The 17,485-nt window shown below is 38.1% G+C and overlaps 1 protein-coding gene across 1 annotated transcript; it reads right to left on the bottom strand.

Annotated features, from left to right (window-relative positions):
- Positions 1 to 2,625: 2,625 nt before the first annotated feature.
- On the bottom strand, positions 2,626 to 4,146 carry LOC110897319 (delta(12) fatty acid desaturase DES8.11). Its single transcript, XM_022144073.2, has 2 exons — positions 3,993 to 4,146; positions 2,626 to 3,903 (listed from the first exon to the last, which is right to left on the bottom strand). Exon 2 carries the CDS (start codon positions 3,882 to 3,884, stop codon positions 2,754 to 2,756), a length of 1,131 nt encoding a protein of 376 aa, XP_021999765.1. The 5' UTR covers positions 3,885 to 3,903; positions 3,993 to 4,146; the 3' UTR covers positions 2,626 to 2,753.
- Positions 4,147 to 17,485: the final 13,339 nt, after the last annotated feature.

The raw sequence follows: 17,485 nt of genomic DNA, 5'->3' as shown, positions 1-17,485 counted from the left end.
GTAATGACCCTCATGGTCACCATGTTCCTCCACATCGGCGCCATGTCATTCACTTCTAATCCATCATCTAAAACCACTACCTTAAGGGTGTGGTCATGACCCAAACCACTATCTCCCTATTTTAATTTATTTTTGTAGAAAAGGAAAATGAATCATTGAAAAAGGAAAGTAGGCTCATGGTTGCCATGGTTTAATCCATGTCAACCATGGTGGATGAAGGAAGGAGTTGGTGTAACAATCCATTAATGATCCTATGTGGCATTAATGACCCAACTCATGCTCCCCATACCCTTTAGCCTTAGCTCTGGCTGCTGTGCGTGATCTAACATCACCTGGATTATAGTAAAGCTACCAAATTAGCTCATTATATTAGCACCATCAAGCCCAATTAGTTCGAGTTCAAGTCTCTAAAGCTATACTAACAACTTACTTTAATAAAGCTAATTTGCAGCTTAAGGATCACTATATGTTATTTTCTTAGTTGGTGACAGATGCATAACGCATATCAAAGTATTATAACATGACCCGTAACATAAATTATGGTTTCATTATAAACAGTACCTCTCTAGTGTTCCCTTTGGGAACCAAGATTCCACATTTTTTGCGTTAATCCACTTCACGCTTTATAGATTGAACCGACGTCACAACGTCTTCCTCTACAACCTTTAAATGAGTCACGAACGGCTTCACTAAACCCGACGCAAGCTTTTTAGTATATACATTACCGGAAACAAACAACTCACATCTGCCTAATAAGCAAACAAAAGTTCAAATCATAACAAACCCAATTCAGTGTGTCTGATCTATATTCAATTGTATAGAACCTTCTACATCATTTTATTGAAAAGTAAAAAAAGAGAGAGAATATAATGGTATATGATTCAAACTTATTAAATATAAAAATGTACCAAAAATACAATTTCATAGCTATACACATAAATGTTGGATCTATGTATTAGAGGTACTTCAGCAACGTAATTTAATTTGTGTAATTTGTTTATTTTCATGTATTACTTCTTTAATATTTGTTATTGGTTCTCGAAACTTTTTTCGAGCATCTTATTGGATTTTAAGAAACAGTTTTTGGGCTACAAATTAGGTCGCCTCTTGAATCAATTATTTTTTGGGCTACCAATTATTCTTCGGCTTAAGCACAGGACCGTCCCCTAGAATCCATTAGGGGGTCTGTGTGAGTAGAACTGGGCCCCTAAAGAAGAAAACATGTAAAACTTGTTTTTTTTAATGTCAAAAGTCGATACGGATTCGGTACCGAAAATATATCCGGTTTGATAAATTTGATACCTTATTGCCCTGATTTAGTGTTTGATTTTCATTTTTTTAATTGAATATAAAGTTTACTGTTCAAAGCGTTTTTTTAAATATAAGGATAATGGTTATATGAGGAAAAAACAAGAGCTTAGTAATCAATGGAAGGCCAAATTTAAATGTGAAAATTTACAAATAACAAGAAAACATGAGAAGTTTTTATATAAATGGTTGAATGAAAAAAAAATAACTTACAAGTTACAAGTTACAAATAGATGGAAGTCCAGATTTAGATGTGAAAATTCAAAACTAAACACTGAATAAGCTTTATGGCCCATTCACCTTGTTAATAAAATAGGCTGAATCAGCCTCTTGAGGCCCAAACAAAAGATCTCCAACCCAAGAAAAAAATATGGAAAAAAAGAGGCAGCATGCGGTATTCGAACACACGAGCGCTGCTTCCACTGAGCCAAAGCGCCTGTTTGTAAATCTTTTTACTACAATAAATTTATATAAAAAAATGTACATATACTTTTAAACAATTTTGGGCCCCCGGTTGATTATGGGCCTTATGCGGTGGCACCTCTCGCACATGCCCAAGGCCGGCCCTGTTAAGTGCATTCAAATTAGATACTCTATAATTATGTGGGTGTGACCACTATATTATATAGTGTGATTGTGAGTGGTGAGAGAGAAAAAATTACGGTTAGTTAGTAGAAATCATTGTTCAACCTCTATAACTTTTTAATACATTTGAAAGTGCTTAGGAGCAGAAAAGAAAAAGAAAGAAAAGGTAGTAATAAAAGTATAAAAAAAATATTGTTTGATTGGAAAGTACAGAGAAAATACAGTGATTCTATATAATTAGAAGATGAAGATGAAGAATCAATTGTTTCTAAATGCTACATGCTCTAAGCCACGTGCTTTGTTAGTCAAACATATACCCGCCAAAGTCGCACATCACCAGTTAACCACACTTTGCTACTAACCGTCGCAAAACCGCCATGCAACCGTCATACTCCCTCCGAATAGGCACATACCCCAACATCTATAAACATACACTTATATGCACACATTCACATTTCAGACAAACAAATTCCGTGAGCTACACATAATCACTTGCTGGGTAGAAGAAACCAAACTATCCTCTAAACAATTTCGAGAATAAGATATGGAAAACTTCGAGTAGGCGTTGGATCAATGGTTGCCATGCTTCATTGATTATCTCGGTTATATGATATGAATGTTGGTACTAATTATTATTATTATTATATATGTAATATTAATATACATGCATGCATGCTACTGAATTTATATTAGATCGATCTAAGTTTCTTTGTTTGTTGATTCAAATTTCGATATTATAAGAAAGAAATTCACATATTTAGTTGAAGATATTACAGATACAACAAGACACTAAGGGCGTTTCAGATCATAGCCCAATTATTGTGACAACATGGGTGGTACGTAGAAATAAGTTACAAAGTTTACTTGCGGAACCAATAAACACCACTATCTTCAGCACCTTCATCTGGCTCAACGTAGATGCAGTTCTTTGTTTCTCTCCAGAAAGCCTCCAGGATGGGGGTATCATCGTACTTGTAGTAGTCACCGAGAATGGGCTTCACAGCCTTGGTTGCTTCCATGGTATGGTAATGTGGGATGGTTGATATCAGATGGTGCACAACATGAGAACATGTAACATCATGAAAAACATGGTTGAAGATTCCATAATCCCTGTCCACTGTCGATAAAGCACCTCGGATCCAGTCCCATTCTCTAGAGTCGAAATGAGCTAGTGAAGGATGGCTGTGGTGTAGAAAGGTGAAAAAGATGAAATGAGCGTTCATAACCAGCAAAGGAGCTCCATAGATGCAAAACAACCACGTAAAACTTGTGGCGGATGCAATCTTGTAAAGAACATAGAAAGCAACAGCCATCCCAGCGTCAGAGAGCCAAATTTGCTTGCGTTCGCTATCGTTGAAGATAGGACTGTTTGGGTAGAAGTGGCTTGCGAACCCATTGTATGGCCGGCCGTGGATATTGAAGGTAAAGTACATGGGAAAGCTTAGAAGCAACCTCACAAAAGTCATGAACAGGTTTCCCAATGGGTTGTTGAGAATTTCGGAATAGAAGGTGTCCGCCTTCCTTTTGGGGATCCAAACCTCATCGTACTCCATTGAATTAGTGTGAGCATGGTGGCTGCGGTGACTATATTTAAAAGAGAAGTATGGAGTGAGGAAAGCAGAGTGGGCGACAAAGCCAATAGCATCATCAAGCCATTGGTATTCGCTAAAGGCGTGATGGCCCAAATCATGACCGATACTCCATATACCCATAAAACTACTACCTTGGACGAACCAATAAATCGGCCATGCTAGGTAAGTGAGGGGTGTAGGTAGAAGAGGTATGCAATTTGATGCAAGTTGGTACCACGTAAAGCATATGGCTATGTCACCGAAAAGGTAGTATAGAGAACGTTGAAGATCTCGTTTAAAACAGTGTTGTGGTATCGCCTTCTTGAGATCACTAATCTCGAAAGGAGTTTTCTTAACCGGAACACGATCAAGGACGTTTTTGCCGCCGCTGGTGACATTCATATTACCACCTGCTCCCATCTTGCTGTCTACAAAGAAGCTGCAAAAGAAAAGAGGTAATCAGTTTGTAAGCATAAGCTAGCTTATCTTAACATAAGATAGTTTGGATGTAAAGGACCAAAGAGATACCTCAACGAGAGGCTTTGAGTTTTGCTACTGGTTTGTTTTCAAAATAGGCGAGGCTCTGCGCATTTTATACTTGATTTTTGTGAGTTGTAAACTATACTTTTTTTATTATGTTTTTTGGTTAGATTTAACTAACGTTGGTCAATCTTCGTGTACTAGGTTCTGTTATCTACAATGTCCATATTTGTATTTAGTCAAGTAGTTAACTACTAAGGTTTTGGACATTTATGACATGTTTTGAAGAAATATGGAAAACTGTTCTATTAATTCATGGTTCCTTTATTAAATACAAACAAAAAAAAATAATAAAAAAACGTAAAAATCGAAGAATGCAGAGGAAATTCAATCTGATCGATTTGTTTATTTCCATTGGACGTGGTTAGGGTTGTTCACGAGTCAAGCCGAATTGAGCGGACCTTTGTTTGTGCTTGGCTCATTTGCAAATCGAGCAGAGCGGAGCGGCTCAAATAAAACCGAGACTCAAATCAAGCGAGCATTTTCCGAACAGTAAATATTCCGAGCGAGCGACGAGGGAGCGATTTTGACAACCGTGTCGCCTGATTTAAATTTGCTAAGAGAGATAGTAACAATGTTGGGTCTCAAGTTTTTATGTCATTAAAAACAGGCAAATTTCATGGCATAATATTGTTGTGGCCGACGAGACGATGGTCATATTACACGAACAATGACGTCGAGAGCAGGAGACGATCAACTTAGGGTAACGACATGAAACATTGAGGCGATTAGCACACTGTCCTTTATCGGTTTAGGGTTTTAACCAATGTTTTTAAAACCGGACCGGAGGTCGACCCGGTCGTCTTACGGGGTCAAAGGTCGGACCGGTCCGACCGGATCGACCGGATTTAAGACCCGGATTACGTCATAAATAAAATATAAAGAACTAGTTATAAATTACAAAAACTAATTTAATAATGATAAAAAAACAATTGACAAGTGAAAAAAAAAATAATATACAGTGAGATTGAATTTTTCTGCACAGCCATAATTGATAGTATATATTAATATTCTTTTAAATATAAATTTATCACAACTCCCATCAATCTTGTGGACCATATTTAGTTTACCTTCCCCATAAAACAAAAGCAACAAAAACATATTATCAAATTTAAATCAGTATCTTCTTTCGTCTCTTTCCTCTCCCTCAATTGCAGAGCTCGCCGGAAATATGGCGTTCACTTTTTATTTTTTTCAGTCAAATTAAATGAACCGGCGCGACCTTAACTACATGAACCGCCGGCCCGACCGTCCGGATCCCGGCCTGACCTCCGGGTCAATGTTGAAACGGGTTAAATGCATGAACCGGCCCGGTGATGCTTCCGGCTCCCGGCCGGACCGGTCCGACCGGCCGGCCCGGTCCGGGTTTAAAAACATTGGTTTTAACTTTTAGATTTGATATTAATTTTTTTTATTGGCGTTATTGGGCTAGTACGTATAGATATAGTTGTAAATTTGTATGTAGTGAAACAAAATCTAATAGAGTGGTATATATAAAACTATAAATTTAATTTATATTTAAGAATATATGTATGTGTGTACATATATATATGTATAATTTATATTTGTGTATATATATGTGTATATACATATTTTTATATGTATGTGTATGTGTATATGTATATGTATATGTATATGTATATAAATACTAATTAAAACTAATAATTCGAGCCGAACCAAGCCGAGTGGACCTTTGCTCATGCTTGGCTCGTTTACAAACCGAACTGTGCAGAGCGGCTCGTTTACAACCAAGCGTCAAATCGAACGAGCATTTTCCGAGCAATTTCCGAACGAGTGGCGAACGGGCGACGAGCGTTTTGAATGGGCCTACACATTGTTAGGACAAAGATAGTCTTTTAATCCATTTGGTGGCTATAAATATAAAATTGTTCCTTCTTGATGAAATAATTATGTTGTTTTCAAATTAGTATAGTGAGAAAGAAATTTTAGTATATTTAGATTTACTAGCGGGACAAGAACCAAGCAACAAAAATAAATTCTTTTACAATTGTAGTTTAACCAACTTTTTACCAATAACCTTTTGATGCATCTGATTAAATAACAAATGTTTCATAATTATATATTTTTTAAAAAGACAAAAAACTAACTTATAAAAAAGTTTAAAAAAATAGTTAATCCTAAAATAAACACAGTAATAAACAAATAATAGACCAAAGTAAAAAAACTAAAAAAAATATCTAGAGATGCTTATAATAAATCAAATAAGCAATTTTAAAAGAAGGGATGTTACTAAATACACTCCTATATTTTTTAAAAGAAAGGGTTGCTATTAAATACACTCCTCTAAGAACACGGGGTGTGGTATACCGTCCCCACCAAATCAGCTTCAATGGCATCTATAGCGCCCCTCCCCATTTCCCAGGCGTCAAAGGGGGCGCTATGGAGTGGGCTCAATCCCAATAACGATCGCCAATGGAATGTGTAGGTGGGGCTTAATGTTTTCAACTAATCAGATTTTTTTAACTTTGATTTCCTTTTTAGTATTTTGTTAAATATTGGACTTTATCACACGCGGTGTAAGTTAACGATAAATCCCCTCGTTTATTTGGTGCATACGTGGCTCTGACGTGGTACTATAAAGCCCCTAGGGTTTTAAATCACACTCACCAGCCTAATTATTAAATACACCACCCGCCTCTCACATACTTACGGATAGGACCCGTGTGGGACCGATACTTTTTCTCTTATAGTGGCAAGGTGGGGGTATAATTAGTAAGGAGGGGGTGCAATTAGATAACTCAAAATGAAAAAGAAAAATATCTAGAGATATTTATAATGAATCAAATAAGCTGATAAATGAAAAGAGAAAAATGCCCGAATAGTCCATATGGTTTGTTCATTTTTAACATTTAGTCCCTAACTTTCTAAAATTACTGCTCTAATTCCCAACTTTTGGATTTTTGTTCCCGAATAGTCCCTGCGTGAATGGAGGTTAGTAATTGGTGTTAGGTGGGTGTGAAATGACTAAAATACCCTTATTAATAAAAATTAAATTAAAACATGAAAACATAATTTGAATTGAACTATTTAAAATCTAGTGGACCCCACCATTATATAAAACAATTTAATTAAAAAAAAGCCTTATGGCCTCTCCCCACCCTCACATCTTCTTCCACCACCTGCAACCACCATATCACCACCCACTTCCACCATAACCACCACCTGCAATCACTTTCACTAAATCTCACCATCAAAGTTGTTAATTTATTACAATCATACCCACAACCCACAGTCTTCAAATAATAGATACAGTCAAATTAGTTCTTCTTGCACTTTGATAAATCTTTAATTAAATACAAACCCCGGCGAAGTAAACCATCTATAAACGTCTCGCTGTTTCGGTACCAAACTTTTGGGAACAAAATCCCACCTACCAATGGCTGCTCTCCTCCCCCATTAGCTGATAACCTAAACTTTTGGGAACAAAATCTCTAAGGTTTCAGTACATCCTCCAACAATTAAGCTCAATGTGAAACGCTTCGTCACTAGGGCCATAATGCAGGTCATCACGCACGAACCCACAAGTCTGGGTCCTGATGTTGTGACGGAGACAAAGTTGACCAACAAGGGGTTTTTGGGCCTCAGGATGACCAAAGTGGTCTGCACTGTGGAACCCACCTGCTGTTCTTATGATCAATCAGAGAAATTGGCTTTGGGAGGGATTAATGTGGCTCGGCTTAAGATGTGTCACAATACAAAAGAGTGGCATCGAGATGTCATCAGGAAGATCAAGAAGTTGAATCTGAAAAAGGTTTTTGTGTTATTGTGATGATGGATACTAAAGGCAGTCATATTCATGTTGCTGATCATGGTGCCCCTTCCTCTTTAAAAGCAGAGGTAATTGTTTTTTTTGTTAGGGACGGTGGTTGAAAGCGGTGACGGAAGGTGGAGTTGGATGATCAGAGGTGAGTGGTGAAGTGTGGGTTAGAGGTGAGTCTGCTGATTTGGGATTTTAGGGTTTCAGAAGGAGAAACTTAAACTTTATAAATGAGGGTGGGTCCTACATACCTTTTTATAAATGATTAATTGATGTCTTTTTGTAAGGAAGTGGTATTTTGGTCATTTAACACCAAAAACTAACCTTTATCAGTGCTAGAGACTATCCGGGAACGAAAATGCAAAAGTTTGAGAGTTTAGCTGTAATTTTAAAAAGTTAGGGACTAAAGGTGAAAATTAGGAAAACCACAGGGACTATCCGGGCATTTTTCTCAAATGAAAAATATGATATAGTTTATAATAAATCAAATTAGCTGATAAATGGAAAATATGAGATTACTTATTTTTAGGTTTTGAACACCAACTCCAAGAAAAAATAGTTTTTTTCTATTTAAAGACTATAATATTGTTAGGGCCAAACTCTCTGCACACCTTGGTTGGCTATCTACACACTTAGGGTTTACCTACGCTGCGTATAGGGTTACCTCTATACACTGCGTATAGAGCTATACTCAGCGTATATAAACCATGGATTTCAGAGCCTTATCAACAATCATTGCACAGAAAACAAGGGGTTTATATACGTTGCGTATAGAGCTATACTCAGCGTATATAACCCATCAATTTTTTTTTTTTTTTGCTATTTTGATATGTTTGTGGTATAAATTCTCACCCGGTTCCAACGTTAAATATCTTAAAATAGATAATCATTAGTGTTATACAAATAATATTCTATAACGTTAAATTGTTTTGGAAAACGTATATACGATACGATACTATACGAAACGATATAACGCCCGTATAGGCCTATAAGCAGATACATGACCTATATGAGACTTATACGCGGCTTATACGAGACTTATATTATACACTATACGATACAATATGATACGACACTATAGTATAGGTCCCGTATAGGCCTATAGGCAGATACAAGACCTATATCAGACTTATACGAGGTTTATACGAGACTTATACTATACGATACGATACTTAAAGTGTGATATCGTATTGTATAGCGTAGTATATGTCACGTAGTGACCTCGTATAAGCCTATAAGTGTGATATCGTATCGTATAGCGTAGTATATATCACGTATTGACCTCGTATAAGCCTATAAGTGTGATACCGTATCGTATAGCGTATTATATGTCCCGTATAGGCCTATAGGTGTAGTATAGGTCCTGTATACGCCTCGTATATGTCCTCGTATAAGCCTATAGATGTAGTATAGGTCTCGTATATGCCATAAAACACTCGTATAAGCCTATAGATGTAGTATAGGTCCCTTATAGGCCTATAGGTGTGGTTTAGGTCCTATATAGGCCTATAGGTGTGGTTTAGGTCCCGTGTAGGCCTATAGGTGTGGTATATGTCCCATGTAGGCCTATCGGCTTATATGAGAATTATACTATACACTATACGATATACGATACGATGCAATACGATACGATACTATAGGATACCATCCAACACTCGTATAAGCCTATAGATGTAGCATAGGTCCCTTATAGGCCTATAGGTGTGGTTTAGATCCCGTGTAGGCCTATAGGCATATAAAAGGCCTACATGGAACCTATACGAGACTTATACTATACACTATACGATACGATACGATGCAACACAATACGATACTATAGGATACCATACAACACTCGTATAAGCCTATAGATGTAGTATAGGTCCCTTATAGGCCTATAGGCGTGGTTTAGGTCTCGTGTAGGCCTATAGGCATATACAAGACCTACATGGAACCTATACGAGACTTATCATATACACTATACGATACAATGCAACACGATACGATACTATAAGATACCATACAACACTCGTATAAGCCTATAGATGTAGTATTGGTCCCTTATAGGCCTATAGGTGTGATTTAGGTCCCGTATAGGCCTATTGGTGTGGTTTAGGTCCCGTGTAGTCCTATAGGCATATACATGACCTATATGAGACTTATACATGGCTTATACGAGACTTATACTATACTATACGATACGACACGATACGATACGACACTATAGTATAGATCCCGTATAGGCCTATAGGCAGATACAAGACCTATATGAGACTTATACGAGGTTTATACGAGACTTATACTATAGGATACGATACTTCAAAATGTTTTTTTTAAATTCACCCTTTATATACGCTGCGTATAGGCCTATACGTAGCGCATATAAAGAGTCAAAAATATATATTTTTAACAAAGGTTTGGGGTTAAAAATAAAAATTACCCTTTATATACGCTGCGTATAGGTCTATACGCAGCGTATATAAAGGGTAAAATGGTCTTTCCCACTATACGCTGCGTATAGACCCATACGCAGCGTATATAAAGGCTCAAAAAGACAATTTTACCCTTGCATTTGGCTTCGTATAGCCCCAAACGAAGGGTAAATGGTCTTTTTAACCCTTTATATACGTTGCGTATAGACCTATACGCATCGTATATAATGGTTTTTTTATAAACATTTATACATTATTGGTTTTAGTAAATTTTATAAAAAAAAGTTATATCGAATCGTATAGGTGTAGTATAGGTCACGTATCGGCCTCGTATAAGCCTATAAGTGTGATATCGTATCGTATAGCGTAGTATATGTCACGTATTGACCTTGTATAAGCCTATAAGTGTGATACCGTATCGTATAGCGTAGTATATGTCACGTATTGACCTCGTATAAGCCTATAAGTGTGACACCGTATCGTATAACGTAGTAAATGTCCCGTATAGGCCTATAGGTGTAGTATAGGTCCTGTATAGGCCTAGTATATGTCCTCGTATAAGCCTATAGATGTAGTATAGGTCCCGTATAGGCCATACAACACTCATATAAGCCTATAGATGTAGTATAGGTCCCTTATAGGCCTATAGCTGTGGTTTAAGTCCCGTATAGGGCTATAAGTGTGGTTTGTCCTATACGGGTGTTATATCGTATCGTATAGTATCGTATCGTATAGTGTAGTATAAGTCTCGTATAGGTTTCATATTGGTCTTGTATATGCATATAGGCCTATACGGGACATATACTACACTATACGATACGATATCACACTTATAGGCTTATACGAGGTAAATACGTGACATATACTACGCTATACGATACGATCTCACACTTATAGCCTTATACGAGGTCAATACGTGTTAGGATTGGAGGCTGTCATGATTATGCTTGTTTGTAAGAATTTGACAAATCAATGGATATAAACAATGTAAAGTGCAGCGGAAATGGATACAAACTTTATAAACACAATCAAAGAAGAGAATAGTTTGATAAACACATGCTTTCTCATTAAGTTGAATGATTACAATGAAAATCAAAAGATTACAAGCATGCTTACATAACTAAATTCCCCCTCAGCCTGATACCCCAAGGTTGGTTGCACAAGATGAAAGGATTGAATTGAGGAGAAGAACTCACTCAAAACGATCAAGTGTAACAGTACAAAGTACTGTTACATTTATAGACAATCCAAACCACTGAAGCATCTCAGTTGACGTCACCATGAAAGTGACATCTAACAACCTAACAACCACTATCTACTGATCTACACAACTACTGCTTTGCTAACTACTGATGTTGCATTACATTTTGTGAGATGAATAAAACTGTTGCTGCATCGTTCTACTGCTTGTGAACCCAGCAGTACTTGTCATGATCGGCAGTGCTTGACTCAAGGCAGTAGAATGAACAGCAGGGCTTTTGGTCTTCATCAGTCCTTGAATGGAACAACAGTTGTAGGTCAGCAGATGTTGATAGAAGCAGTACTTTGGAGTATAGCAGATGTTGGAGTCACAGTCAAGGAGAAAGCTTATAGTAAACAGTTGCTTATTGTGAGTCCGCTGTTGTGATCCGGTTTTGGCTTTCATTATCTGTTCCTCTGGTAGGGTTCAATCCCAACAATCTCCCCCTGGAACAGATAATGCCAAAACCCTTCATTATTCTGGACCTTTATTTCTCATCAAGAGTTCCTTAGCTTGTCTTTTAAATTCAGCTTCAAATTCCTTGGAACTCAGGTCATCTTCATCCCTATACAGTGTAAGTTCAAGGAGATCCTACAAATCTTCAACACTAAGGTCTAGTGCTTCTTTCCTTGATATGTACTTCACTTCACCATTTGTTCTGACCAGAGTCAATACGTGGGTCTTTTGATCAGATATCCACTTTAGTATTTTTAAACCTAATGGGTTTCTTGGGAGAGATTTATTCTTTGATGAGTTTGGAGATGATGTCCTTGTGAACACTTGCAGACTTTCAGACATTCTTTTGAAGGCCATCTCAATGACATTGTTGGCTGCATCTATGTCTTCTGCAGTCTCTTTTTCGATCAGCTCTTGCCTCTCAAAGTCTGTCATGCCTGTCGAAGTGTTTGGAGATGCAGGCTTGGTTAATACCTTCTTAAAAAGGTTCTGAAGCTTAGTTGAGTTCTCTTCTTTTAGTCCCATTTTCATGATGGCATCATTGAAGTACTCAGCTTCCTTTTCTTTGACCTCTTCTTTCAGACAGTTGTTTTCCTTCTTCTTGGTTTGTCACAAGAGTAGGATTATCTGCTGATTTGAATAGTGTTTTGAGGCTTTCAATTTGCTGTTCAAGCTTTATCATTTGTTCACGTTTCTTTGAAGCGCCTGAAACAGTTATCTTTCTTTTCTTCAGCCTTTCATATGCTTCATCAGTCTGCTGTTTTGACCATTTTGATATGGCTTCAGCAGAATCCACTTTAGCATCCATCAGCTCCTTTTTATTTTTCTTGTACTCAGTAATTAGGTCAGCAATGAGCTTTTTGTATTTGCTCCAATTCGGAGCATTCTTCTTCTTTTTAGGATCATTCTTGATTCTGTCAATCCTTTCAGCCTCATGCTTTAGAGCGACTATTGGCCATTCTTCAAAGTGTTTTTCTTCAGCAGGATAGAACTTCTCTTTCATGATATAGGCTAGATATTCTTTTCTTAATTTATTTCGTTGATCAGCCTTTTCTTTGTTTAGTGCTTGTGCAAACTCTTCTATCTGCTTCACTTTTGAGAGGAAGAATTCCAGTTTTTCAGCAATGGCTTCATCACTTAGACCTTCACTTTCAACTTTAGCTCTTACTTTAGCCTGTCTTTCCTTGAGCTTGAGATAATCATCCATATCCTCTGGTGCCATAAAGCCTATGAGTGAGGGGAATCTTCTTTTTGAAGGGTCTTCCTCTGTATAAAATTGCCTCATCTCATTTTTGATAGCTTTAAGTTCTAGTGGATATTTTGTGTAACACCTCGAAATTTTGCGTCCAATAATGTATTGACACGTGTCTTAGGTTTACACGTGGTATTAGATACTAAATAAAGGACTAAAGTTGGAAAACATTGAAAGTATGAAAATTCGAGTGTTAAAAATGTCAACAAGGGATAAATATACTGTACAGTAACCCTAAATGATGCTCGTACCTTCAAACGAATGAATAATGGATCGTACGGAACGAATTGTGGGAGAAAGTGAGGAATTACAAACTACAGGGGCCAAATGTGTCAACATGTTTAAGTTTTACCTCTAAGTGACCTTTGGGCATACCCGAGGCTTTGTAATGGTAAATTATACTCACTAGAATGCGCGATATAAATTTCGCGAAGTTCCGTTTTAAAACGAGAAAGTTATGATCAAAATCGTATGCGAGGGGTTAAAAACGTCAAACATTGAAAGTTATGACTTTTCGGGTAATAATAAATTAACCAAGGGTTATTAAGTTGGTAAAAGCCACGAGGCCCTTATACGCAAATTAACGAGGCCCAAAACGCAAAGTTACCCCTTCGAAACCGAAAGGTCAGTGCAATAATTACAAAAGATTTGAAAATCTTGAAAAATAGGTTTCAGGCGGGCCGCGTTAAAGAAACAAGAGGTCTTACGCGGGCCGCATGGTCAGTAGAAGATATGGGCTTGTCAGAAGGATTCTGGCGACCCGCGTAAAGGTTAAGTGATCCTTAACGCGGGCCGCGTCAGCCCCCCAGATAAAGAAAATTCGGACAGAAGCACTGTTGAGTGTTTTAACCGACTTTCTGAGCAATTATGAGAGCATGGGCGCCCCCTAAACGTTCCTTAGCACTCAGGGACACATGTTGGTGATCTAAGAACACTTGTAGACATATGTGGCAATGATCTAAGGTCCCAAAATTGCTATAAAAGGCCACATTGCTGCAACAAGTTCTTCACACCTCAAATCTGCCTTCTTGATCACCTCTGGAGCTCAAGTGCCTTCTTTGCTCATGTCCTGGTCGTGCATAGGACTCTTGTAAGTATGCTCCACCCTTTCTTGGTTAAGTTTTGCTTAGATATATCCTAAGAGTCAATCCATCGTAATTAACGATTGACTTTACGATAAATCACAAATGGTCCAGTGGTTTGTCGAATCAAAGGTAGTTATATGTTGGTAATCATGTGGGCATTAAACCCCTAAAAGGGCACCCTCTGATTCCCACTCTAACTAGTCCGAATGTCGAGTTAAACTTGCTTAGAAAAAGTCAACAGAATGCTAATTTGCGATTTTATGCATAATCAGTAATGTAGATGGCGTGTAACCTGTTTTAACACTCATACAACATGATAATAAGTATATTAGCTAGTCTAAGCTTGTTTGATCCAACTATTTACTATTTTGACCCGGTTAGGAACCGAAAGTCGCAAAGCTTTGACTTTTGCTTTGACTTAAGTTCTGACCCGTTATGGTTTGATTTAGATATGCCTTAGGACTCTCTTAGGACCAGGTTACATGTTGGTATAACCCTCTGTGACCGGTTCGTTGTTTGTCCGAGTCTTTAGCACATTTCCGTTAAACGCCTAAAAGTTGACCATAACGCCCTTTTTACTTTAAAACGAGAATTTTGAACATTTGAAAGGAAAATAACTTTAGTTACTGATTTCTAAGCATGTCCCTAAAATTTCATGTCAATCCGAGGTCTAGAATAGGAGTTATGCTAAATAGCGCAATTACGGAAACTTTAGTAATTAAATGGCGCAATTAGCATAAAGCCTATCTAAACCCAAATTTTGACACCAAATCTTTTACACACTGATATAAAATAATATTTTGGGATTTTTAAAGATTTTTAATAATTTTTAACCTGCTCATAACCTGCGGTTATGGCATCGGTTCGGTAAATACCGAATATACCCTTTTCGAACATACCTTGAGTTCTACATGGTCTTTTGACCCGATTCCAGTTGCTACTGATTTTAAATAATAAATAAAGTATTTTGAACTTTATAAACTGTTCGGAAAACTCAGATTTCCTGTAGAACTCAGAAATCTCTTTTATAATCTTTAAAACGACCGAAATACCCCTACGGGGCATATATTGGAATTAAACTCGTTACGGGCACTATGGAAGGTATCCTACTGATACCACAACCTCTTTAGATTATATTAACTTAGGAAACCTGTGTAGGACTCTTACGGTTACCCGTTACGCCTTTTGTGCGCACGGTTCGGTTTATGTAACTGGTTTACATAAACTAGCCGAAACGGGTCAAACCTTATCGTTTATACTTCAAGATCCAGAGTGTGGTTATTATACCCATATAAAACAAGACTTCAAACTTTTTGGGTCCAAATCACATTCCATTCCCGGTTTTCGCCTTTCACGCGATTAAACCGTAATTATCCTATGAAACTGACCGGTCTAAGCTAAGGCTAAATTAAAGACCCGTTAGGATTCTAATAGGTTGTTTTAACCCTTCGTTCCAGAATAGGAGACCAGTAAAAGATACTTGCATTTGTTTAATTGAGGATTATTACTTGCTCAGGTAAATACTTTTAACTTATTTTCCGTTATACGGGCTTGGGTTACGGTATATAAAAATACCGCTTGGTCGGGCAATTGACCCCAACTCATTAGTAGTTGGGTATTATCAATATGACCCGTTTAAAAATTTGTTTTGTTGGCTTTACGCCTTTGGGAGCTTAATGACCATGTCCCGGATATCCTTGGCATCATTTTACGAAATGGCCACGACCTCGACACGCGGGTGTAGGTGTACACCCGACAATGTGTCTATATTATTAAAGGTATAACCGTTGGTTTTCCCGCCACGGCTTTATGCTTTCTGGCGTGTCTATTAACCTTAAACCCGGCACGACCCGGGCGACCGAACGCATAGTGAACATGTAATTCTTTTACAAGATTTAATTGATAAATTATCCCAAGTTATAAAGAGTTTGTGCCTTGTGCATCCAAATCAATTTTATTAAACATTTTTACAAAAGTGTCGGTTGAATGTATTTACCAGTGTAAACTGACGTATTTTCCCCAAAAAGATTAAATGCAGGTTCTGTACGAAATAGGCTGGCCACTCCTTAAGCATCGTTAGAGTCTCGCAAGCTTGGGATGCCATATCTGTTGAACAATATTTATATTTTCATTTTGATCCCCTGTGGATTCATTTCAACTACTTGTGATACTTGGATATTACATTTGATGGTTGAAATATAATCTATCTTTATGCTTCCGCTGTGCATTTAAATATTGTGTGGTTTGACTATATTGTTGCCAACTACGTCACGGTAATCCCCCACCGGGCCCACCGGTGTTACACGTGGAAATCGGGGTGTGACAGGTTGGTATCAGAGCCACCGTTGAGTGAATTAAACACTATCCTCACGTGTTTAATCTCAATGACACAATTGCACATACTCGAGTCTAGACAAGAACATAGGACAAATTCGAATTGTTATTCCAGTTTGTCTTTTATTGTTTATTGTGATTTAAAAGTTTGTTAAGCAGGAAATATGCCACCAGCAATTAGAAGAGGAGGAAGAGGCAAAGGGCCGATCACTACTCATAATGATCACGAGGCCGGACCTTCAAACATGCGAGCTCCTTCCAGCACAAGGAGTGAAGAACCTCAGAGGCGTAGGAGGAACCTCTTTGAGCCTGCAAGACAGTCTACCTCACACAGCTCGACACCTTCATACCGTCACTCTTTTGGACCAAATTCGGAGAACGATCCCAGTAACCCTCAACCTTCGTTTATACCTCTCCTGCGTTCTGTTTCGCACCGTTCCTATGGCGATCCCACTCCTTTCTTCCAAGGCCAGTTCAACCCGGCTAATTATGTCCAAGAACCAATAGGTTATAACTCTTTAGGACCTGAAGACCATTTCTCCGAAGATAATGCGGTAGATATGGACGAGGATACGGATCCCATCGAACCCGCAAGAGGTACTCCCAACCATCCTATCGAGATCTCTGATGGGTCATCCTTTCATGGAACACCCTATCAAGGTCCCGACAGCTACCAGGCGAGGTTTAACCAGTGTGATTGGTACTTCACACCTTCTCACCACTTCTCGCCTCATGAGCATCAGCAGTAGGATCCCTCCGAGGATTCACGTTTCGTGGCAGTTACGCCACCGCCTCCACCGCCACCAATTCAACAAGCACCTCCAGATCCGCCAAGGCGTAGGAGATCAGGCGCGCGGATGTCCACCCGAGGAGGGGAATTCCACTTTAGCACCCCTCGCCACTCGAGTGCAAGTCACTTTCCGCA

Source organism: Helianthus annuus, chromosome 13, assembly GCF_002127325.2.
Source record: "Helianthus annuus cultivar XRQ/B chromosome 13, HanXRQr2.0-SUNRISE, whole genome shotgun sequence".
NCBI classification, from domain to species: domain Eukaryota; kingdom Viridiplantae; phylum Streptophyta; class Magnoliopsida; order Asterales; family Asteraceae; genus Helianthus; species Helianthus annuus.
Note: the sequence above shows the minus strand (reverse complement) of the source record. Positions and strands in the feature narration are given on the sequence as shown.

Excerpts from the sequence above, each read along its gene's own strand:
- LOC110897319 (XM_022144073.2), bottom strand. The coding sequence starts at position 3,884 with ATGGGAGCAGGTGGTAATATGAATGTCACCAGCGGCGGCAAAAACGTC.